This window comes from Epinephelus lanceolatus, chromosome 12 (genome assembly GCF_041903045.1).
Source record: "Epinephelus lanceolatus isolate andai-2023 chromosome 12, ASM4190304v1, whole genome shotgun sequence".
NCBI classification, from domain to species: Eukaryota; Metazoa; Chordata; class Actinopteri; order Perciformes; family Serranidae; genus Epinephelus; species Epinephelus lanceolatus.
The window spans coordinates 27,650,051-27,673,463 of NC_135745.1; the positions used below are offsets into that span (position 1 = coordinate 27,650,051).

General features: G+C 41.2%; 2 protein-coding genes across 2 annotated transcripts; one reads left to right on the forward strand and one right to left on the reverse strand.

Moving 5' to 3' along the window:
* Nucleotides 1–239: 239 nt before the first annotated feature.
* Nucleotides 240–6,432, forward strand: atp1b3a (ATPase Na+/K+ transporting subunit beta 3a). The gene is made up of 7 exons (XM_033650339.2): nt 240–615; nt 1,815–1,943; nt 2,253–2,351; nt 2,499–2,692; nt 2,917–2,967; nt 3,514–3,600; nt 4,862–6,432. Exons 1-7 carry the CDS (start codon nt 504–506, stop codon nt 5,027–5,029), a joined length of 840 nt encoding a protein of 279 aa, XP_033506230.1. The 5' UTR covers nt 240–503; the 3' UTR covers nt 5,030–6,432.
* A 3,678-nt stretch (nt 6,433–10,110) lies between these two features.
* Nucleotides 10,111–17,926, reverse strand: grk7a (G protein-coupled receptor kinase 7a). The gene is made up of 4 exons (XM_033650336.2): nt 17,142–17,926; nt 14,887–15,342; nt 12,163–12,443; nt 10,111–11,844 (listed from the first exon to the last, which is right to left on the reverse strand). The coding sequence occupies exons 1-4, from the start codon at nt 17,736–17,738 to the stop codon at nt 11,505–11,507; spliced, it is 1,674 nt and encodes a 557-aa protein (XP_033506227.1). The 5' UTR covers nt 17,739–17,926; the 3' UTR covers nt 10,111–11,504.
* Nucleotides 17,927–23,413: the final 5,487 nt, after the last annotated feature.

The following is a 23,413-nucleotide window of genomic DNA, read 5'->3' on the forward strand; positions in this document are numbered from 1 at the left end:
GGTTTCACACTGAAAATGGGACATTTTATTGCGTTTTCTGAAGGATCCCGCATTCTATTATAAAATGGATATCCATCCTGTTCCCAATCGCATGCGGCCATTATAATATAAATGATGATAAGAAGGATAAATGTGCGCTCTATTTATAATTTCTGCGCGTAACGGTGCGTCTCCGTGCGTCTCTCCGTCATTAGCCAATGTACATCCATCTGGTCGCACTGCATCAGCTGCCACGACGGGGCTTGTGTGGACGTCACTGATTTTTTTTTTCTTCTTCTCTTTCCTCACCTTCCCCTTCTCGGCTTTTTTTTTTTTTTTTGTTCCACCAGAGCATCTCTCTCCTTCGGCTCTCCCTCTCTCTCTACACCGCCCACTCCACTCACCGCCGCCTCGCCGGCTTCTTCGCCTCATTACATCGCCCGCTGCCCTTTTCTGCAATTTTTTTTAAAAGGTAGAAGACACCGCGCATTTTGGGAGCACACAAATATAATATAAATATCACCATGGCGAGCACCGAAGATAAACCGGCCAACAAGGAGAACACGTCAAGCTGGAAGGACTCCTTCTACAACCCGAGGACCGGGGAGCTGCTGGGTCGCACGGCCAGCAGCTGGGGTAAGGATCCCCGTTATACAGCAGTCAGTCAGGAGATGTGCGATGACATTCACGGGGCTTTCACCTCATCTGATGTCTCCTTCTTGTCATTTTCAAAGCATTTAAAGATGTGAATGTATAGCCTTTATATATGTCTATGCATGGATGATTTAAAATGACTGCCATATAGATATTGGATTAGCGGAGGAGCCATCATAGGCCTACATGAAGGTGTAAAGGAGAAGCCTGTACCAAGACGAATGATGCTATCAAAGGTGTGCACTACTCTCTGTTTGCTGCATAGGCAGAAATGACCAATCAGCTGATAATCAATCATAATACCAGAGATTTTTTTCATGTTTCATCTGCATTTATCAGGATTCACAGTGCAGACTCCAGCTGTTAAAAGCCCTCATTACCTAATCAGATTTGAGGAGTGAGCCACAGCATTCCTGAGCTGTATCCATAGCTGATCAGGCCATACATTTTATGTAATGATTCCCCAGTTATTTCCAGAGTGAGGTAGTAACACAGCACCCTCCCTCCAGCAGCCAGCTCCTATAGGCTAGCGCGGGCTGTCAGGCTGCCTGGGCCCCTGTGCTGCTGTGCAGTGGGATGCTCCATTGCAGTTGCATGGCCGCCCACATTAGCATGCCTGTCAAGGTCAAATGGGATTCCCTCTCTCCTCTTTCTCTCCCTTTCACGCACTAGGCAGGTGCATTGTGGGATACTGTTGGAGAGGAATGAGAGGAAGGGGGGATGTACAGCAGGAAGCTGAGGGGTCCATCCCTTTTTTTTTCTCTTGTCAACTTAGAGGGCATCTGTGCTGTGCAGGCTGGATGGTGGTGAACCATTTTGAGTCAGATGTTTCCATGAGCGTGCCTCCTTTTCTTCCCTCTGCATTGTGCCTAAATGAGATGCTCTCAGCACTGCAGCGTCATCCCTAAAGCCTGTGTGATTTGACACTGAGGGGTCTCCTGTGAAAAAATGGCCTCAGATTTGTTAGCAGCACATTTCCCCCCCTTAATCCAAAATGGTTTCTCTCAAAGGGATTGCACACTACAAATGACAATTTCCTCCGGCACGCAGACGAAGAAACTCACAAGGCATTTGTCCGTGTGTAGTTAAAGCTCCTAGTTAATTATGCATGACCCCTCTCTGTCTCTTTCTCTCATTATGTCTTCTTTCTTTTCTATTTCTGCTCCTCTGACTTCCTCCAGCCCTCATCCTGCTGTTCTACCTGGTTTTCTACTGTTTCTTGGCCGGTATGTTCGCCCTGACCATGTGGGTGATGCTGCTCACTCTGGATGACTATGTGCCGAAGTACCGGGACCGCGTTCCCTACCCAGGTTGGTGTCTCTCAGCAGCACAGTGGAGGAACAAGGCTTTCAGCAACTGTAACTGGCAGCATTTCTGTTTGGAGCATTCATTATTCATACTCGCACCAATGAGATGCTGTCACAATAATGTGCAACATTACAGCTGCTTTTTGTATCGATCTATTTTGAAGTCTCTTCCTGTATAATATCAGCCATGGAGCTTGTTTTAGAGAATCCTCTTCGTCAGGCTGTAACTCGAGACAAACCTCGATGATGGCTGTGCATTAGTTTGTCCAGCTGGGAATCATTTACTCTGTTTACTTTATGCCTTTGTTGCAGGGTTGGTGATTCGTCCGAATTCATTGGATATAGCGTTCAACAAATCTGACCACAACAAGTACGACCAGTATGTCAAACACCTGGAGTCCTTCCTGCAAAGTGAGTGCACTTCTCTCAAGAAATTAATATTAAAACATATTGAACACTGGCTGTAATAAAACAAATTCCACTCTCCTTCTCCCAGAGCTTTTTCCAATCATTCTTTCCATTCACCCGAATCTATCTCCGTTGACTTCTCTCTCTCAGGATATAATGATACAGAGCAGGAGAAGAATGAGGACTGCCCCAAAGGAGAGTACTTCCTGCAGGACGACACCGAGGTCATGACAAAGAAAGCTTGCCGCTTCAAGAGGGGCGTTCTGAGTTTGTGCTCCGGCCTCTCTGACAGCACCTTTGGATATGCTGAGGGAAAACCCTGCGTGCTGCTGAAAATGAACAGGGTAACACCCGCTTTCACCGAGCTGAAAATCACTGGAAAAAATTGCTTCACTCCTTTTCAAATCTTTTTATCTCTGTCTGTCTTTCAACCTTTCCTTCCTTCTAATCTCCATTCGTTTACTCGCTTGCTGACAGTTCCCAAAATAAACGATTAATTTGATTAATTTCTAATTTTGGTGCCACACATGCAGCAGCCTAAACCTCTCCTGTTTCCCTCACCTCCTAGATCATTGGCCTGAAGCCTCGTGGGGATCCCTACATCAACTGCACAGTAAAAGTAAACGTCTTTCTCCACACTATACTATACATGTTCTACTTGCTTGTACTGTATGTCTATTTTTTTCATTTCTTTCATAAAAAAAGCCCTGATAACCATAACAGTGTCAATGTTTTCTTTCTGTTGATCTGTCATTTTTTCCCTTCTTTTTGTTTGTGTTTTGTGTCCGATTTCTTTCTGCATGCTGTCACTGACGGCTTTAGGGTAAGATAATATGTAAATTCTCAGGATAAGGCCAGTAACACATTTATGTTATGTAACGAGTCATTACACAGGTGCCTCTAAACCCATCCTAGTGCCATTTCCAAGTCATTTTAATCTAATAGGCGCAATTTTCAGCCACAAATGTCCTCTCGCAGATTAACACAGAGCACATCGTGCCATTTAAATCTCTTCACTAACAAACAGAGGGCCATTGCTTTTCCTTTTTTTCAAGTCCTGTCTCATGTGATCTTGGAAAAATGTCTCACTTGCTATTAATTTAACATAATAAGCATTTCATTTAATGTGAAATTCACACTGACTAACACGTGTTCTTCCATGCAGAGAGAAAGCGCAGTTCAAATGCAGTATTTCCCCAGTGAGGGGCGCATTGATAAGATGTATTTCCCCTACTACGGCAAGAAAGCCCATGTAAGTATTCATCATGGTCAGATGGCAGCAAAGGCACCAGAGGGAAATGCTGGCACTGTACGTCTCTGCAAACCACAAATGCATTACAACACTGTTTGTGACCAACAGACCACTAGACTGGTTATTTTGTAGTGAGTCATCGCAGCATTTACAGCGGCTTTTGTCACCAACCAGGGTTTTTTTGTAGTGAACGTCCAGTGGCTTTATCAGCATCCTGCAGCTCTCTGATGTCTGCCAATCTGCAGAGCACCGCAGATCACTATTTGAGACCAACAAACAAGACCTTTTTTTGTTTGTGAGTCACGACAGCGTATATAGTGGCTTTTAAAGCATCCAACATAGGTGTTTTGTAGCAACCGTCAATGTTTTTCTAGCTATTTTATTAGCGTCCTGTAGACCATAGCAGACCACAAACCTGAGACTGACAAATAAGGAGCCTTTGTTTTTTTTAGGGAGTCGTGGCAGCATTTCCAGTTGCTTTTTAGGCACCAAACATGGGTGTCCTGTAGTGACCCATTGCTGTTTTCCAGCTGCTTTTTTAGCGGCCCATCACAGTTCATCACAAGTGTTTTTTTAAGCATGTGATCCCTGCCAAGCTGCAGACTATTGCAGACCTCGATTTGAGAGACTGTTGGTTTTTTTGGTTGGTCATGGCAGCATTCCTACACCAGACATCAGATGTGGGGGTTTTGTAGCGATCTGTCACTGTTTCTACAGTGGTATTTTAAGCGACCTGTCGCAGTTTTTCCAGCAGCTTTTCAGGCATGAGATGCCTGCCAAGCTGCAGACCACTATTCGAGACCAACAAACAAGACCAGTTGTTTTTTAGCAAGTCACCACAACATTTTTCAGTGGGTGTTTTGTGGCAAACGTTGCTGTTTATCCAATGGCTTTTTTTAGTATCTTGTCATAGTTTTTTGGGCACGAGATGCCTGCTAAGCTGCAAACCACTCTTCAAGACCAAAAAATAACAAAATAATGTTTTTTAGTGACCCTTTGCTGCTTTTCCTGACGGGATTGTGCTCCCCAAATGAGTATTTTAATCCAAAAGCTGATATTTGCCTAACCATAACCAAGTGGTTTTTGTGCCCAAACCTGATCACACATTGACCACAGCGTTGGTGAAACAAAGTGACAGATCTGTGATTTGCAGAAACGTACAATGGCAACATTGATTCTTGAGCCTGGGTTGCAGATCATGTCGGCTTACATCCTCACCTCGATGTATTATTGACAGCCGGCTGTCTCTTTCCTGATGCAGGAGACTTATGTGCAGCCCCTCGTGGCTGTGAAGCTGCTGCTCACCAAGGAGGACTACAACAAGGAGCTGCAGGTGGAGTGCAGAGTAGACGGCTCCGACCTCCGCAACAATGACGAAAGGGATAAGTTCCTGGGCCGCGTTACCTTCAGGATCAAGGTGGTCGAGTAAAGGAGAAGACGGTCGGTAAAAAGGAAACCAGATGCAGAGGCTGCCGACATTTGCTAAGGATTTATGTTTCAATTTTTTTTTTTTTTTAATTTTTTAAAAAGGAAGGAAGGAAGTGTCAAATACGTCACAAAGACAGGATTTTGGGGATGTGGCCAAATAGTTTGATGCAGATATGAAAGCCAGTCACAGATATTGAATGTTTTGCTTTGCTGACACTATTGACCCTTCTTTCCTTCATGATCTCCTCAAAGATCAAAGACGCAGGCTCTGTTCCTGACCCCGTCCATCCTTTCATTCACCTGTTGCACTGCTCATCCTTCACTCAGTTGTTTATGATTTTTATTTTTTTAGTTTCGATGTGATTAGATAACTTATAGCCATTGCAACCAAGCCATGTGGAGCTGTTGTGTAATTGCTGACTTTTTTTTAAAGATGTTTTTTAGATCTTTCTGCTGTCAGGAAGAGAGTGTTGTTCTCATCTCTCCAAACTGTATGAACGACTGTATTATCGCTGGTAACGAGAGAATTTTTATCTTGCTGTGTAGTATATCTGAGAAAGTAGAACATTGCCAGACACATCCAGAGTATTTCACATTATCACATCACAAAGACTTCATAGGAACGTACCTTGATAATCAAGTATAGCCACTGTATCCCTGTATATGAAATGCCAATTCCCTTTCTACATATAAATACATTGTGAACCTTACCATATTTAGGGAATTATAGATAGATCTTTGTGTTGTGGTCCGCGTAGCCACAACCCAGTCTTGTGCCGTCTGTCTGTCCGTCTGCATGTATGTCTGTCTGTCCGTCTTCCTGTTTACTCACCTCTCCACTGCAATAGCCAACAAGTGGGTGAGCTGTCCAGGACTTAGATAAGTTGTCTCGCTCCACCTCGCGGGGGTGCTGCGTAGTGATGGTGGCTGAGGCAACACACACACAGGAAGGTACAGTGTAAAAAAAAAATAGATTTAAAGGCGGAGAGGCGCTGGGAAAGCGTCTGAAAAATAAAAAGTCCACTGTAACTATGTACTGTATATCTCTACGTGATCTGTATATCTATCTGGGTCTCAAAGATTGTTTGTTAGTTTTCTCTCTTCTTCAGCCTGTCTGATCTGATTGTCTGCCAATCTATTACTCTTCAATGTATATATATATACACTATCTACCATATTTACTTAATTCACACTGTATTTTTGTCACACAACACAATGTCTGTGCACTGTAAAGAAATAATTTAAGCAAAGATTTACAGGAAATTATCTTATTCAAAGCTATGTTTACACAGTCTTAAAAGGAACCCACATTTGAAAGACCAACTTGTAACATCTCTTCAGGGTGCCTTAAGACCTGATGAAATAAATTGTGGAATAAAAGTGATTTTGAAGATAAAAAAAAAATACTTCTGTGTGTTTCTTTGAGTCAGTATTATTCAGCTCCTTTTACGTAAAGGAACAGTTCATCCCAATACCACAAGAGGGCATTTATCATTGAGTTAATGAAGCTTTATTAACTGCTTGTATAATGAATTTATGATGTCATGGTCTGGGAATTTAAACATTACAAAGTCCAAGGAGATTCATAGGCTGTAAGTTGAATGTCTGACTTGAGGACTCTCCTGTTTTCAGCAGCCAAAGATGGCTTTTTTGAAGAACATCCTGCACAACACAAACTGTATATTTTTCCTTTTTTTCCCCAAGTATTTTTATTGAGCCAAAGATGAAACGACATATATCATGAAACATGTGTATATTAAATGTGCATTAAGTAAATAAAGGGAATCTAAGTCCAGATACAGGACTTCCCTATTCCCTTATCCATTCCCCTTGTCTCAGTCAGAATGGGATATTGTAGAAGAGCAGGTTACAACTCAGGAACTGTACTTTGTGCAAGGTGTGATATGAGAGGTTGCCAGATTGTGATATCCTCCTGAGACCTGAACTTTTGTTTGGTAGGCATTTTTAATTTCTCCTAGCTATTTGGGATCAGTAGTACCCAATAAGTATAAAAAAATCAACATTGTCAATGATAATTAAGTCCTCAAACGAGACAACACTAAAGTCCCAATGTCTTCAAACGAGTACATCCTAATTAAGAGCATCTTAGCTTGTTGCTAAAAATGGCTACATTTGTTGCCATATCAAACTACAAATATTATTAATCATAAATAAACATGTTTTAACCATAAAGTGTGATCAGGTTTTGTCCACTTTTGGGTCGGGATCAGTATAATTAAGTATAAGGTCAAGTAAACCCAAAATGTGATGTCCTCATATGAGGACACAGGGTCTCTGGAGGATATATTGTGGAGTTATGATATGTAGCATGTGAAATAGAGTATGGTGAATGTGCTAGGAAAGGTAGTATTGGCACAGTCACTACCTGGAGCTCGCATAAACGGAGCCTGGGTTTGTTGAAGGTGGCAGTGCTGTTTGGGCTGAGAAAACCTGTGAGTTAAGCTTCTCTATCTCCTTTAACTTTAGCTTATATTGGAGTTATGCTATGTAGTGTGTGAAATAGGGTATGGTGAATGTGCTAGGAAAGGTAGTATTGGCACGGTCACTACCTGGAGCTCGCATCAGTGGAGCCTGGGTTTGTTGAAGGTGGCGGTGCTGTTTGGGCTGAGAAAGCCATGTGTAAGTAAGGTAAAGGAGGTTGTTGGGTTGGTGCGGGGAGCAGTGAGAGCTGGCATTAGGAGAGTGTCTCTGGGACGCCAGAGAACACTGTCTAGCCTCCTGGAGGTGTCGTGGGACCAACTAGATGAAACACTGGTGAAAGAAGGTTCCCACCTGATGACCCCAAAGACATGCTAGTTATCACTGCTCACTGGTCTGTATAGTTAAGCCTTGCCATAATATCTTATCATAGGGCTTAGGAGGTTATTCACTGAGCGCTGATCCTTTGTCTAGAGCACAAATTTCTTGTGTTTATTTGAACTGGGAGTCTGCCCTTTAGGACATATCTTATCCATTCCAAGTGTAGTGTGCTGGTTTTCCATGACATTACCGATAGCTTTTTTGCCGTAATGATGCAGTAGGAGAGGAATTTTTGTTGGGCAACAGAGAGTTGTTTTAATGCTTGAGATACACCCAGAATGATAAATATAGGTTCTGCCTCTAGTGAAATATTAATGATCTCTGAGATGCTGTTGAAGACATCGGACAAAATGATGCAACTTTAGGGCACAAGACAAAGCTGTGATAAAAGGTTTGCTTCTGAGGTTTGACATTTATCACAAGTTGGTGACACATTTGGATATATGTTGTGTATTTTGGAGTCTGAATAGTGTTTCATATTGTATGAGAAAGTGTCTGGCATTGTTTGAGTGTCATCTGATATTTCTTTTTCCCAGTTGGCTTTGTAACTTTCAGAGGATGGAGAGACTTATGATAGTAGGGTGTCATATTTTTCCTCTTACCTGTAGTGCTGTTTATCAGTCTGGATTGTTTTGGTGTGAGCTGCAGAGTGTTGGATATATCAGCCGTAGAGATGTCTGCCTTCTCTCCAGTATAATGGAGCTAGATGGCACTCGGCTCGTGATGCTCAAAGTGATAAAAAATACATTTGATGAACTCAACAGCAATGACTCTTTCCAGACATCATAACCCAGTTACTCAGGATAAGCTACAGTTTCATCTTTCTTTCTTTCATTGAATTATACCCGTCTGTCATGCATCAGTTCAGAAAAGGACCCCAAATGCAAACAAATCATTCAGGGCTGGAGCCCCAGAGACAGCACAACGTTGTAGCACAAATCTTCAGCCACAGGAGGGAGCCAGAAACAAGACAGGCAGAACAAGCTGTCAGTGGAACATGGTGCTGCCAAAGGGAAACAAACTGAGGGTGTTAGCAAGGCTTTTAATTCCCTTTAATGCAGTTTGTGGTTTCCCTGCCCACACAAATCGATGTCAACAAATCACATAATTCAACGTGCCACTGGTTTCAGCAATATCAGATGACAGCCACTGAGAAATGAGCTCAGTAGGTAGATGCTGAGATTTGTTTTGTCCTTTTCACCTGGCTCAGGTACACTGACTCAGTTGTAATTATTTAGATGCTTACTTAAACTCAGACTATATCCTCATCATTGTGTGGGTAGCTGTACCTGTAACTGAACCCCCCAAAGACAACATAAGCTGTAGAGGTCAGTGTAAAAAAAACGTCTGATCACACCTGTCTGCTCGGATTTCACAGCACCTCCATCCATCCAGCTCCCACAGCGCCCTGAAGCAGTAGCAGCCGCTATGTCCTTCACTGCCAACAGCAGTCTGTACCCGAGTCCTGCTAAGATAATCTCTCTCGGGGTTTAGCTGCAGCACGAATCCACCTTGGTGTCTCCTTAACTCTTATTGTCCTTGAGTTAGACGGCTGTAAACACATAGTGGCAAACAGATATTTTCATCTGTCTGTTTGTTAGACTGAGAAGCAAAGAAAATAAATTGGGAGATGTTGTAAATGTTGAAACTACTTAGGCATGAAAGTCTGAAAAGATCTCTTGTAGTCTGTGTTTTATGTGTTTGTATGTTTCCACTATTTTGCAAAGATTTGCTAAAAAAAAAAAAAAAGAGGAAACATCAGTAGGCTCACTTTTCCCTTTTTCAGCACTCACATCAATCGGCTGATTTTTGGATTGAACTTTAATTCATGCAGCATTTTCTTTCTCAAAAAAAAAAACAAAACAGAAAATAAATAAAAATGTGGTATAATAACATTTCTCAGGTCAGCACTGCAGCTCTTCTTTCTGCTCATACCCGTCGCTTGGCACTAACACTGAGATGCTTCAGTACCTGAGGGGATTTGAAGCTGGTTTAAGCAAAGAAGGCGCAAGGATAACACTGGTTATCGCCTTATCAGCTAAGAGTTGAACTTGCCAATTTGCGGCTGCCTGGAGCACAGCCTGGCTGTAGTCAGCATCCTGAAAGGGATTAATGCAGCTGATATTTTTAGGTTTTACTCCAGAGCCCTCAGCAGCACTTTCTCTGTGGTTATAAATAGCACAGAGAACAAGCAGTAACATGGCACCGTTTGGTACATGTGCTCTTAAACCTCGAGACTACAACAAACATATTGAGACAAACACGTTTTAAAAGACATATTTTAATTCATTCAAATGATTCAAGATTCAAAGAAATCTCTGCTTTACATCTGACATTTCTACAGTAGCAATTCCTTTCATCTTATATTTACAAGTACATGTATCATATATATATATATATATATGTATATATATATATATATATTTATATCTTATTAACATTAACGTAAAAACTCAACTCTGTCCAAGATCTGAAAATTCAAAAAATTAAGCATTAATTACCCTGAGACACGTAAACAAGAATAACAACGATTCTCTTTTGAACTAACCCAAGTCTCTCTACTCAGCTTAACGACCACAACAGTGGAGTGTGTTTCAGGTCTAGTTTGAGTGATTCACACTCATCTCAAACTAAAAAACACAGCCCTGAAGTGTCACCGCGTTTCATGGCCGTGGACGGGGCAACCTGCATGTTCCTGGTCCAGGAATTTATTGTCCAGCTCCTCTAAAGTTTTCTTCCTTCATATGCAGCGATTAACTTCCTGCACTTATCTTTCTCCCAGCATCCCAGGACTAAACCGTCTCCATTTCTCACTAAGTTGAGCCTCATAGCACCAACAGTAGAGGGACTCAGTGAACTGTATCATTTTCTTTAAAATAAATCCTAAATTTCAGATGACTTACATCTTAGCCTTTCTCTCATTGTGCATAGATATAGATATACTTCGTTATTTACAATACATACAATCGCTTTTTATAGTTTTTATAAAACTAATGTGTCGGGGCAGAAGGAAAACCAACTGGATGTAAATGCCGTGATCATCCTTACTGATGAAATTTAGGATCATAACATGCAATATTAGACACTAGATCTATCTCTGCCACAATTGCACTGTAGAAACATTGTGACTGTATGATGGCATCAATAAAGGGCATAGTAATGCTGTAACTTTTACATAATCCATTATAGGTTACTAAAATGTATTTCCACGTGTTTTTGTTCCAATTTGTTTAAAGCTCAGTGTTGAATGCAGCAGGTAATACTACTGCAAACACTGTTAGAAACAGTTTAAGTAATATAGTAATCATGGCACAAAGGCCTTCGACTAACTAATCTAACTGTAGTATCTTCAATGAGTAGGTTGCATAAATTACTCCTAGCTGTAGTTGCAAGTCTACATTGTTAGATATTTGCAAAAGAAGCTGAGAACCATGATGCTCAAATTTCATCATCACATCCTCCATATTTCACCAAACCTTGCCTCCAAAGCTGTGCATCTCTAAACCTTGGGCATCCTTAAAAGAGAAGGGATGATACATGTTTCTCAACAAGACGATCATGCTCGCCTCTTTCCTGATTCATCTTTTACATCAAGGATCAGTCTGACTGAAACAAATCATGGAGGATTATCACTGGTATATCAAACGTGTGGCTTCTCACAGTAAAATGCATGTGCCGGATTTCTTCTCGTCGTCAGGATCTCCGCCGCCCTCTTTCCTGTTGGGATCGTTGAGTTCATCGAACAGTCCAGTGTCAATCATCTCATGCTGCCACTGAATGGGCACAGCGCCTGTGCTAAACTCCTTGAAGAATTTATTGTCATTGGCGTCAAACTCGATGCCCTTGATCTCGGAAAACTCGGCGATATCGTCGGTGTCCTTGGCGTAGACGACGTTGGGCTTGGGCACCCATGGAGGATCAACCAGCCCAGCCTCCAGACGGGGGAAGTTGATGGTCTTGAACCACTCGTGCTTCCTGGGATCCTCCATGTTGTTTCTAAAGAGAAGGTAAAAAAAATAGGCTACTTTCAAAACTACTATGTTAACTTCTTGTTAAATGAAACAAGAAGTGGCCACATGGTTAGTCTAATCTCAGTATCCTAACATCCAATGCACCAGAATGCCAGTAAATATCTACCAGTTAAAGTATTTGAATCCCAAATTATACGTGGAACTGATTTCAGATGTCATTTTGAAAAATATACTATTACATAAAAACCCATTTGACACAGAATGTTGATGAGAAAATCAGATTCACTAAGCCGCTGTTTGTATGTGGGTTGCTTGTGGCTTAAAAGAGTAGTAAACCTCTTACTTCATGCCCAGGCGCTCTTCAATTTTCTTCTTCAGGAACTGCTGGATGATGTCCTTGGTGGCAGCATCAAAGCACCTGTGCTCCCACTTAGGTTCCTCATTGAGAATGCGGCGCTGCACCTCCTCCTTCTCCACCTTCTCCTTCTTGCTCTCGGGGCCTTTGAAAGGCGTGTAACCGGCCACCATCTCGTAGATACTGCAGCCCAGGGCCCACCAGTCCACTGATGTCCTGTACGGAGTTTTGCTCAGGAGCTCAGGGGCCATGTATGCTCCGGTACCAGCCTGGAGGAGAGAGAGGTGGGTAGATTTTCAGTTTTCACATTCACAAAAGGAAAAGGAAAGGACACAAAGAACAGAAAGAGATGTCTTGTGGAAGAAGACATCACTTAAAAACTGGGAGACAAAAGCATCCCCATTGACAAAGTCTTACACAGAACGGCTGCCTGGGTTACTTAATGTTTTCTCTTTCTGGCTTTTTACTCTATATAACTTTCACCTTTCCCTCTGTTCCCCTGCTTCCCTCCCTCCCTCCCTTTGTATGACCTCACCTACAGCCCTAATCCTAATGCTAAGCCTGCTACCTGTCAAGAGTCATGTGTGTCTACACACTGACAGAGTTGTCCAGCCTCTTATATAAAGGCTGGCCATTTCTGGATGCTACAGCCACTAGCGGAAGTACGTAAGATCCAGACAGCACATCACCATGCCTCTAATGTATAATTAATGCACAGACACAGCAAACTGGCACTGAGCCGAGAGCTCGCCCTTTACTACTGTAAGCAAGTCCTGAAGGAACCCTGCTGCAGAAACCTTTCTTAGGAGATCCACAGCTTACACGTGAAGTGTCGTGTTGGTATCATGAGGACAGTGAGCTTTGTTTAACAAGCTCTTAAAACTTTATTTTCTTATTGCATGACAGATGGTACAGGTGGTGCTTCAATAGCTGAATTTTAACATGGGACAAGACATGAACCCTCTGACTGATTAGTGAGGGCATGTTACTCCAACTCCATTGACTAAATCTAAGCAGGTTTGCATGCAAAACTTTTATGTCCCAATACTTTCATTCATGTCCCTTAACATGCAAATCTTTAGATCTTTATTATTTTCAGCTTTTCCTGGTGGCTTTTTGCAACTATGTTCTGTTCATCTGAAATGTGTTGATGAATAAAGACCCTACACCCTCTGGTCAACCACAAGGGGTAAATCTCTTCCAGGTATGATCATACACGTTACAGAAACATCACCCAAATTAATCTGATCTTAGTTTCAAGGATCAGATTCCTTCTTTTGTTTTTTAAGCCTGGTTAAAGTCAACCTGTTGCAAACTGACATGTCTAAACATATTCAGCATAGGTTTTTACCTGGATCTGTCAATCTAATCAGGGACAGACTTGTGTAATGCCCACTAAGAAGATTAGGGGACCAAGCCAGCCCAGTCACTTCAGCTGGCTGAGGAGCATCAGAGTACTGGATAATGAGCTTACTGGACTTTCATGGAGCTGAGGGCTTACTCTTTGCTACCCCAAGTAAGTCCTGTAGAAACCCTCTTGCTAAATTCTCCATCTTTTTTCAAGTCATCCGTAGGTGAGTGCAGGTGAGGTGTAATATACTGGAGGTATTATCAGACAAAAATAGGAAAAAAATTGAAAATAATAATGTTGTGGTCATCCGGTCATTCTTAGATTCTTCTATCAGTAATCAGTAACTTTATTAGCTTGTGATCATGCCCCATCTGTATATTAAGTTTATATAATCTATATAATACGTTTCTACATAATAAATTTCTGTCAGCAGCTGATTTTAAAGCTCAGTGATTTATCTGACAGGCCATCGGGGTGTTCTGTCAATGATAACTTTCTTTGTATATCATTGAGTGATTCTCACACAATTACTAGAACCCCTGCAAGAACTCATTGATGATATGTTATCTGTGTTACTCTTTCTCGTGGCAAGAAGACCCACAAGGCTATAGGCTTTGTAAAGTGTCATGGGGACACACTACAGCACAGCCAAGGCAACTCTCTGAAGGTAACGCCTTCACAGGAATAACTAAATCTCTGCGACCAAGTGGCTGAGGGGAAACCCTCTTTTATTTATTGACTGCTACTTTAACAAGTGCTGGACCTCCAAGGTCTCTGACACAGCCCCTAAACAAAATGGTGGCCTATAAATGGCCAGGCTATAATCTGGCTGCTAAAGGATCAAATGAGTTATATAATGGATTCAAAGACTCATTGCACAGATCTTTAAGCAATCCAGTAATCCCTGTCCGGATTTAAAGTGAAAACCCCACCAGGACAGACAGCCTGTCCAAGCCTGGTACAGTTTTTAGCTCCGGCCTCATCCTCACACAGGTCAACACAGACAGGGTGGAGATGAGGTGATCTCTCTTTCTTTGTATTTTCTTTCTGTTGCAGTTTGTGTAAGAGTAAATTTAGTCATACCATGTAGATGATCACCTGACTAAATGTTTGTTGATTTAAAGATCAGAATCAGGGGAGAGTCCTCATCCGCCCTTTGTTGTGTGCAACTTAAAAGACTTTGAATAATAGATGAAATGGCCCTTTAAGGTAGACATCTCTTGCCATGACGTAAAATCTTAATATTATTCTCATTATCATTGCTGACATCATCCAGCTAAGTCATCTCATGTTAACAGCATCCTAATGGCTTTGAGAGTGCAACATGGGATGGTATCACTGTTGTGTGTACATCTACTCACCATCTGGGTGACGGTTTTCCCTGCAGGAAGCTCTATGGCCAGACCCAAATCTGAAAGTCGGCATTGGCCCTGGCTATCCAGCAACACATTCTCCGGCTTCATGTCACGGTATACGATATCCATCTCATGCAGATGCAGAATGCCAGTGGTGATCTGCGCCGTGTAGTGGATGATGCGCTTCATCTCAATGCCCTTGTCCACGCCCTTGCCATCGTAGCCCATGTTGTAAATGTGGTACCTGAGGTCTCCTCCGTTCATCAGGGTCATAACAAGGCACAGGTGGGTCTTGGTGTCATAAGCGTAGCCCAAGTTGACCAGAAACAAGCTGTTAACCTTCTCCAAGATCTTCTTCTCCAGCAGGGCCATCTTCTCTCCACCCTTCTTCTTCAGTCGCTTTTTACACAATTTCTTGCAGGCGTACATCTGCCCTGTGTTCTTCACCTGAACAGCGCACACCTGGAGAAAGACAGCTTTGTTAAAAAACAGGACTTCTTTATTACTGATGTTCAACAAGTTCTCTGAAATTAACTAGAATCCATTTTACATGGAAACAAAGATTGGTCTATGGGTATCAAGCTGAATATGAACGTTGCATATCCGATAGTGTCATGGGAATGAAAGCTCCTATTGGAAAAATTGTGACAATAAAAATGATATCTGCTTTAGTATAAATTTTAAAAAAAAAAACAGATTTGACTGATACTTTTTATCATCAGTCTTGCTCCATAACACCAATATAGAATCACTATTGAGACTAAAGGCAAGAAAGTTGGTTCAAGAAGTCAGTCAAGCGTGACCCTTTCCAGCTGTGTCTTGGCACCCTATTTGCCACTACATCTTTAACTAAACATTTACTTGTTAAACTCTTTTCACCTCTTATTTTTTCTTTTGAATATAACTTAATTTTTAATTCTGCCCCCTTCTATTTCCTGTATTGTCTTTTCCTTGCATTGTCATTTATTTTAATTGTATAACTGTATTTTCTTTGCATTTTTGATTTTTGCTCAGCACCTTGTATTGTAGATTTGCACAAAAGGTGCTGTATAAATAAATAAATAAAGTTTAAGTTCTGGTATCATTCATTCCCTGTGTACAGATGATCAGGTTCATCCACTGCGTGGCACTGCTTGGTAGATTACATTAGCAGTTTAAAAATGATTGCCCAGTATCAAAGCTATTTGTCGAGTGAAGTTTTTTTTGGCTGCTTTGAAAGAAAACAGTATTTCAAAGTTACAGTAGATTTACACAGGTAATAGTAGCAGCCTTCATTGTCGTTTTAACTAACAATATACTGTTACAAACATTACTGTAATATTTTTTTATGTCTACACTGCTTTCTACACTTCTATCACAGCACTCATCTTAGTAAGTTGCCTTATTTTAGGTTGTATTCTTAAGCTTGTTGCTACAGGAAGAGCTCGACAAAGAAATGAGGTTCCTCAAGGCTCAGTTGTGGGTCCACGGTATGTGCCATGAGGAGATAACAATTTGCTTCTGATGTTCATCAGGTATCTCTTATCAATGTCAAGTCTTTGAGATGACTATTACTAAAAACTCATACTATTTTTCATCTCTGTTTTACACAGTTACTGCTCGTTGATATATTTACACTGCAGTTTCTCTTTCAAAACAGACAACATTGAAACAATGCTCTTAGTTGCTGACATGTTTGTTTGCTTTTTATCTAGTGTCGTGCTTACATCTGAATTAAAAAAGAGATCTTGATCTCAACAAGACAACAAGATCTTCTACAGTATTAGTCAGTATTTGAGCGATTGTAGCACATAGCTAGTTTTATCAACACAAGCCCACTACTTCCTGCATTCTGAATTTGTATTTGTTACTATATGAGACAGAAGCCATGATTTTCTAAAATTCATGAGGCAGGCCTTCATGTCACGTATCTTCATGATCACTTTGAGACAAGGGGAATCCTCATGGTTATGTAAGGTATGATCTCTTGCCCTACAATATCCTTTCTTATGCTTCATAAGACTGAAATGACGCTGTGTCCTAATACTCTACTGTAGCACCATCATTACCATACCAAAAGATGTTGAATGCATTTTTTAAATATATATTTTTTGGTTAATTTTTTGCACATATTATACAAAATCTAATGAAAATACATATTTTTTAAATTGATAACATATCGTATCGAAGGAGTCCTGCAACTAAAAGAAGCATTAAGAGATAAACATATTTCAAAAGGCTTCTATAAAATTTTATGTAGATGTGTGTGTCTGCGCTCTTACCTCCCCGAAGCCTCCTTTGCCAAGAGTTCTAAACTCATAGAAGTATTTGTCACTGATAGGCTGTTTCTCATACTCTTTCCACTGGAGGAATTTATCAAAGTTAGGGCTGGCCTGGTAATCTGTGAAGGGTTTGCCTTGAAGAAATTCTCTTACACCGTCCTGGACTTTGCCTTTCATCACCTCCGAAAAGTTGGCATCTGTCACAGACTTGAGTTTTTCAGCCGGCTCTCCAGATAGAAAGGTCAGGAAGCTCTTGGAGTCGGCCTTGCAATATGTTGTCATTATGTGTTTGCGTGCCTTCTCTTTTGCTGCATTTTCAGCCAGATCCCAGTCCAACAGGTCATCCAGGAAATCAGCGGCAAGCTTAAACTCAGCAGTATTTGACAGGAAGTCACGGAAAAACTTTTTGCCAATAGGCTGCTTTTCACAAAGCGACGTAAAGTCCTTGTCAATGGACGCTCGTACTGAAGCACATTGCTCCGGCTTGGGGAGAGACAAGCTTCGACGGCGCTTTTTCATCTCCTTGTCATCTCCGCCCTGGGCTTTTAGGTAGGCCGTGTTGGCCACCAGGTTATCCAGTCCCCCCATGTCACACATCTTGGCGCCTGTATGTGGTCTGTTCCCCCTAAGTGACTGGGTTCTTCAGTGGCTCCCCACGGATACCCTCAGCGTCTTTCAGAATGAGTGCGTCTGTGTGAGTGCAATTTGCTCCAAAGCCAGCGCACAAATGAGCTCCTTCACTCAACCTACCTGCAAACCTAAGACACACTGACACACCCAGTAATTACTAATTTAGAATTAAATACCAGGGAGGGATTTTGGCTTAAGGATCTTTGTGTGGACTATTCAGGGATGCTGTGCACGGAAAGGGAATCGTAAGCGGGCTCTGTCCTAAGAGGCTTTGTAGACCTCTATATTTATTCATGGTGTTCTGTAGTCTCTAACAGTGGACCAATGGGTTCTTTGACTGTGCAGTAAATTGTAAGACACAGTAAAAGACTCAAAAGAAAGCAGAAAATGTTCTGCAAAGAGCAAGACACCTTTAACAAACTGTCATAGTACTTAACGGAGGTTCCTCTAATAAACGTCGTGAGAAAATAGAGAACAAAGACCTGTTTGGTTCGGCATTTACATGGGTTTTTTGTAGCATGTGAATAGATAATAAGATTGCATTTGGAGCCTTGAGCAGAATACTGATGAATATTTTCACTGAGGCAGTCCATATATTAAACCATGGGTCTACAATCTAACAACCCATCTTCTCTTTTTCCTCCCAGTCTCAACAGAGCAGGTATTTCAGAGAGCTTACTCCTAATCTGCTCTTTCATTCTCATCGTTTACCTTCATTCATCACTGACCACCAACTTACAGTAACAACTCTGAACATTTCAGATATTCTAACATTATTGCTACGTCCCATTAAAATGCACATACGATGTAAAGGCCATCACTACAAGGTAAGCTGCGAGTATATGCTAATTTGGATGCATACAGATGCCAGATTTGGCTGATTTAATGACTACAATACGTTGTAACGTTTGCTCAACTTGTTTCTCTGATAACTTAAGATCCAGATGTCCAGTGACTTGAAATCCTTTATCTGGTTAATATATATAGTGCTGTGCTGCTTTCAGATGCCTTTTACAAGTATTTAACTTTTGAACCCTGAGCAAATTGGTGCAATTTCTTTCAAAAACATGGGAAAAGAAGGTAATGAGCAACTTGGTAAGAAATGTCGGGAAAACAGGGAAAACAGAAAAAAAAGCTAAGGAAACACTATATTTTTAATTATTATTATTAGATATTTAAAATAATGGTATTATTTTTTAAATGATTTTTATGCAATTTTCCCACGGCATCTCCTTGTTTATTTGTTTGTTTTTAATTTTCTCTTTTTACTAATTTCTTGTAATTTTGGGGGGTTATTTCTTCTTCCGTTGCTTAATGCCTTATTCCCATGTCCTTGTAGAAAATCAAGCCAATTTGCTCAGGTTTCAAAGGGTTAAAGAGCTTATTTTCCTAGGTATTTGCAAAATGACCTAATTAGTAAATGGACTTGCACCTACATAGCACCTTTCTAGTCTTCCAACTACTCAAAGCCCTTTTACACTACTTGTCACTTTCACCCATTAACACACTAATTGCCCAGGCTACCGTACTAGGTGTCACCTGCTACTCAGTTAAACATTCACACACGGAGTAATCCAAAATGCTATTTTACACATCACCGAATCGAGTGATTTCACAATAAGCCGCTGTGTAACAGATATGTGAATTAGAGTTATTGAAGAGTAATGCATTTATTCTTTAATTATTTTTTAAAAAGATTATTTACTATATGAGAGCTATATATACAAAAGGACGTTAAAAGCATTGACAAACCATATATAGTAGATCATTTATGTTATTTCTTTTGAGAACTGGGCAGCCAACAAAATATCTTTTTTCTTCTCACTGCTGCTTTTTGGTCACGTATGTTTTAGATTGTAGCATATATTTAGCATTATATTTGTTTTTTAATTTTTTAGCATTATTTTTAACAGTAAAATGTTGTGTTGGAATTGTATAATGTGTGAAGTGTAAAAAATAATGAAATAAATAATGACATGAAATTAGTAACATTAGGTGCTCAGTGGGATGTAGTAGGTGACATTACAAGTAACTGATGCAGTGCTCAGTGGTTACATGACCACACTAACTAGTTTCCCCACCGTCTACCTACCAAGTACAGGTAATCTGCTTCTTTCAGCAACTGAATTGCATTAAACTGACTTAAGAATACCATAAAAACTGCAAGTTGATAATGTTCTTTTTCACTGGTGTTGTTAAAATCAAGAGTTAACACAGACTTGGAGGTTCAGCTCAGTGGTGGCACCAGAGCTTCTTTCTACTAGTCAGTTTATAAAAAGCCTAAGGAATTAACCTCAGTCATGTGACAGAAGTGAGGTTAAACTAAGAACCAGTGATACACCTGATACCTAACAGTGATACTACACTACACACAGGAGAGGAAAGCCAAAAGATTCCAGGCAAACAGGTATGTTTCTGATTGAGCTTGAACATACATTAGCTTTCTACATCAATCTGTAGTCTCATCGTATCACAAGTCTGATATCAGACTGCATAAATATATACATATACTGTATTGTACTGTATACACTATATACATTAAGTTAACATTGGCATTTCACTGTTGCAGCTCTGCACTAAATCAGACAAGTGGTCTTAGCTTTTGAAACAAAACCCTTTCTTTCCTTTGTTTGTGTTGGTAGTAACCCTACACTACAGCTACGGTGGTGTAGGCTAATTCAGTACGATAAACCTCAGATAATATTAGCTCATCCTTTCTCAAATAGTCTCAAGCTGTCAGCGCCCCGCACAAGATCAAGGGCTTTGCTTGCCGTCAGTGAGCTCCGAGCTCAAGACCTTTTGACTTCAATACCAGGAAGACACCAACACCTAGCGACTGGTGTGGAAGTGGAAATTAAAAAAAAAAAACACAGCAATCAATGAAATTAGATCATTATTGGTTGGATTTGCCCCAGAAGGAAAAAAATACTGACAGGTTACATTAAGAAAGGACAAACTATATTGTAACTTCCATTATTTGACTAATATTCCACCAAATTACAATACAAGATTTAATTGGGGGGGTTTTCGAGGAGAGAAGCACCTTGCCATTTAGAGACGTGCCATATTAAATATGTTAAATGTCAGTCATGTTGTAAATGGATCACAGTGCTAGTAAAGCACTTAAGCCTCCTGAGTGGATGAAAAGAGGTCATAGGCTTCATCTTTTACCAGGTCAGGGAAAGCCAAGGGTGCTACGGTGAGAGCTCACACGTCACTCTGTGGGTTTTCCTGTTTCCTCAATGGAGGATCCCAGCTGAGCCGTGTAACTGTCATTGAAGGCCCATCAAAAATTAATTAAGTCATTCAAGAAACGTGTTTGGCACCAGCCTTACTGTTGTAAAATGAAATATGTGATTAAGTGATATGGTAGCAACAAGGGTGATTGAGAGTTATTGAGAAATTGAGCAGAAGCACATACTGTACAGACATGAGAGGCATTTCAGTGACTCTTCTTTTCCACTCTTGACCCTTTCTGGTTTGGACACTTGCTTTTTAAAGCAGCCTGCTGCTCTAACCTTGGGAGGATTAGCCTGGCCTGAGGAGGGAGTAAAGGTTAAGATGGGCAGAGCATACTCATCCTATCTTCCACATGGTTTACTACATGGTCTTTACGTGGTCTGGCTCCATCCTCTTATGGCCTCTCTCAAGCTTTGCAGAAAAAGAGGCAATGGATGTAGAGTATTCCCAGCAGAGCAGGAAGGTGTGAATACAATAAACAGGGATTTTTCTGTGAGTGCTTATCAATCAATACCCACACAACTGCAGTGTCTCTCAAGGTTCCTGTTCTCTCTTAATCAGTATCAAGAGAGGTATGTGGTTATGTCACTTTAAACGAGGTTAAGGAGGAAAGGAAATAAATGTAAATACAAAAAAACAGCATGAAAAGACACAGTAGTTGGATGCAAAGAAACTACAAGCAAGAACACTAATATCCTACTGTGCAGTAGCAATACATTTTCTTCAAGCAGCAAACTCCGGGGCAGAAAAATTAAGCCAACGCTAAATGCCAAAAACTGCAGTTCCCTGAATGGCCACTTGAGGCTGGCTCCAAAAGCGAGTCAATCCCCATAAACCCTCCTGTTGAAATGCTCAGCTTCACAGCAGAAATAAACAGCCTGGTACACAAGACTGTGTTGATCACTATAGCTTTTGTCTTCAGTCATGATAACCGTTTTATTCATTTTATTAAGGCTTTAATTTGATTAGCATTTAAAGTTATGCATAAATAAGGGTGGGGCTGCTTTGAGTGACATGCTGTCTGCGAGGAGTCACCACAGTCTATATGTCAGATTCAACCCCCTCCTCCACAGCTCCAGCATCTCGTCCATATATATTATCACTTCTGGCACCGAAAATCAAAGGCAATGACCAAAATGCCAGACTCAAGGCTTCAAAACAGGGGTCCACAAACCAGTGAGTGACATCACAGAGGCTACGTCCAATATTTTTACACAGTCTATGATTTCCTACAGATCTGAAAATACAGGACACAGGCCAAAAACAGAATGTGGGACCTCCATCTTTTTGTCTTATTCATGCAAAATGAAGGGTTTCAATTGGTTGTAGAGCTCAAGGGCTGCTGCAGGTGTGTAAGCAGAATTTGAATTTAGGGTTAGCCTCTCTGCAGCTGAACAAAGGGAGAGGAAGCAGCCAGATATGGAGTTACTTCCCAGATAAAAAGGTCTCATTGGTGTGCCAGCTTCTATTAGAGAGGGAGACTGACTGACTGTTGATTGCTCATTACAGTGAAGCAGGTCAGGAGTTAAGGACGGTTCGGCCTGGTGGCTTCACGGTGACACTGGAAGACTTCGACCCTTATTCTACAAAGGACTAGAGTAGCTAGAGGGGTGTGATTTGAGCGACTCGCCTCCCTGATCTGACACTCAGTGGTGAGTGAGTAAAAGGCCAGTGATTGCCTCTGTAGCTCTGTCATCAGATCTGAGGTCATATGCTCTAGACCCTCAAGGAAATGAGCTCACCTACAGATAACCATCTGGCAGTGAGCAGGATCAGATAGCAGGTGAGGTTCCTACATAGAGCAGCAACCAAACATGTGGAGAGAGATACCTCATTAAGAGGGCATTGTCCATAATTTCAACCATCATGTCACAAAAATTTGGCAAAGATTTGTGGACTTTGACTCAGGTGGGATCTTGTTCAAAACTTCGTGTAACGTCCCTCCAGACTCAGTAGGGAGGTGCAGACATGCCAGAAAAGTCAGTGACTAAAGTAGTTGCAGATATGAAAGCTTGGGTATGGAAAGAGGAAGGTGACTTCTAGGTGGCCTTATCAAAGATTCATCCTCCTGGCAGAGCCTAGCTATTTTAAAAAAGAGTGGTGAAATGCTCCCCATAGCTGGGGATATTATTCAGAGGTGGTAGAAGTACTTTGAGGACATGAGACTTTGAGACATGCTCTCTGGACACAAGGCAGAACTGAGAGAATCATGGGAGTTGCCAACACAGACTACATACAACCACAATTAGTTTAAAGAGATACAGTAGAGGCCAGGAGCACAGGTGGCCGCCACTCACATCTGCCTAATCCCTGCTCACACTGTCTCAAGCTGACAGTTTTCTGCCTATCAACATTGAAGCTTTAGACATAAGTACAGTAAAAAGTCCCAGTTAATTATTGGA

What these genes read in the sequence shown, in the direction of transcription:
- atp1b3a (XM_033650339.2), top strand. Translation starts at nt 504, where the DNA reads ATGGCGAGCACCGAAGATAAACCGGCCAACAAGGAGAACACGTCAAGC. An exon ending in TGCTGCTGAAAATGAACAGG is followed by an intron (nt 2,693 to 2,916) that starts GTAACACCCGCT and finishes CTCACCTCCTAG; the next exon opens with ATCATTGGCCTGAAGCCTCG. An exon ending in ACATCAACTGCACAGTAAAA is followed by an intron (nt 2,968 to 3,513) that starts GTAAACGTCTTT and finishes TCTTCCATGCAG; the next exon opens with AGAGAAAGCGCAGTTCAAAT.
- grk7a (XM_033650336.2), bottom strand. Translation starts at nt 17,738, where the DNA reads ATGTGTGACATGGGGGGACTGGATAACCTGGTGGCCAACACGGCCTAC. An exon ending in GGAAAACCGTCACCCAGATG is followed by an intron (nt 12,444 to 14,886) that starts GTGAGTAGATGT and finishes TCTCTCCTCCAG; the next exon opens with GCTGGTACCGGAGCATACAT. An exon ending in GAAGAGCGCCTGGGCATGAA is followed by an intron (nt 11,845 to 12,162) that starts GTAAGAGGTTTA and finishes CCTTCTCTTTAG; the next exon opens with AAACAACATGGAGGATCCCA.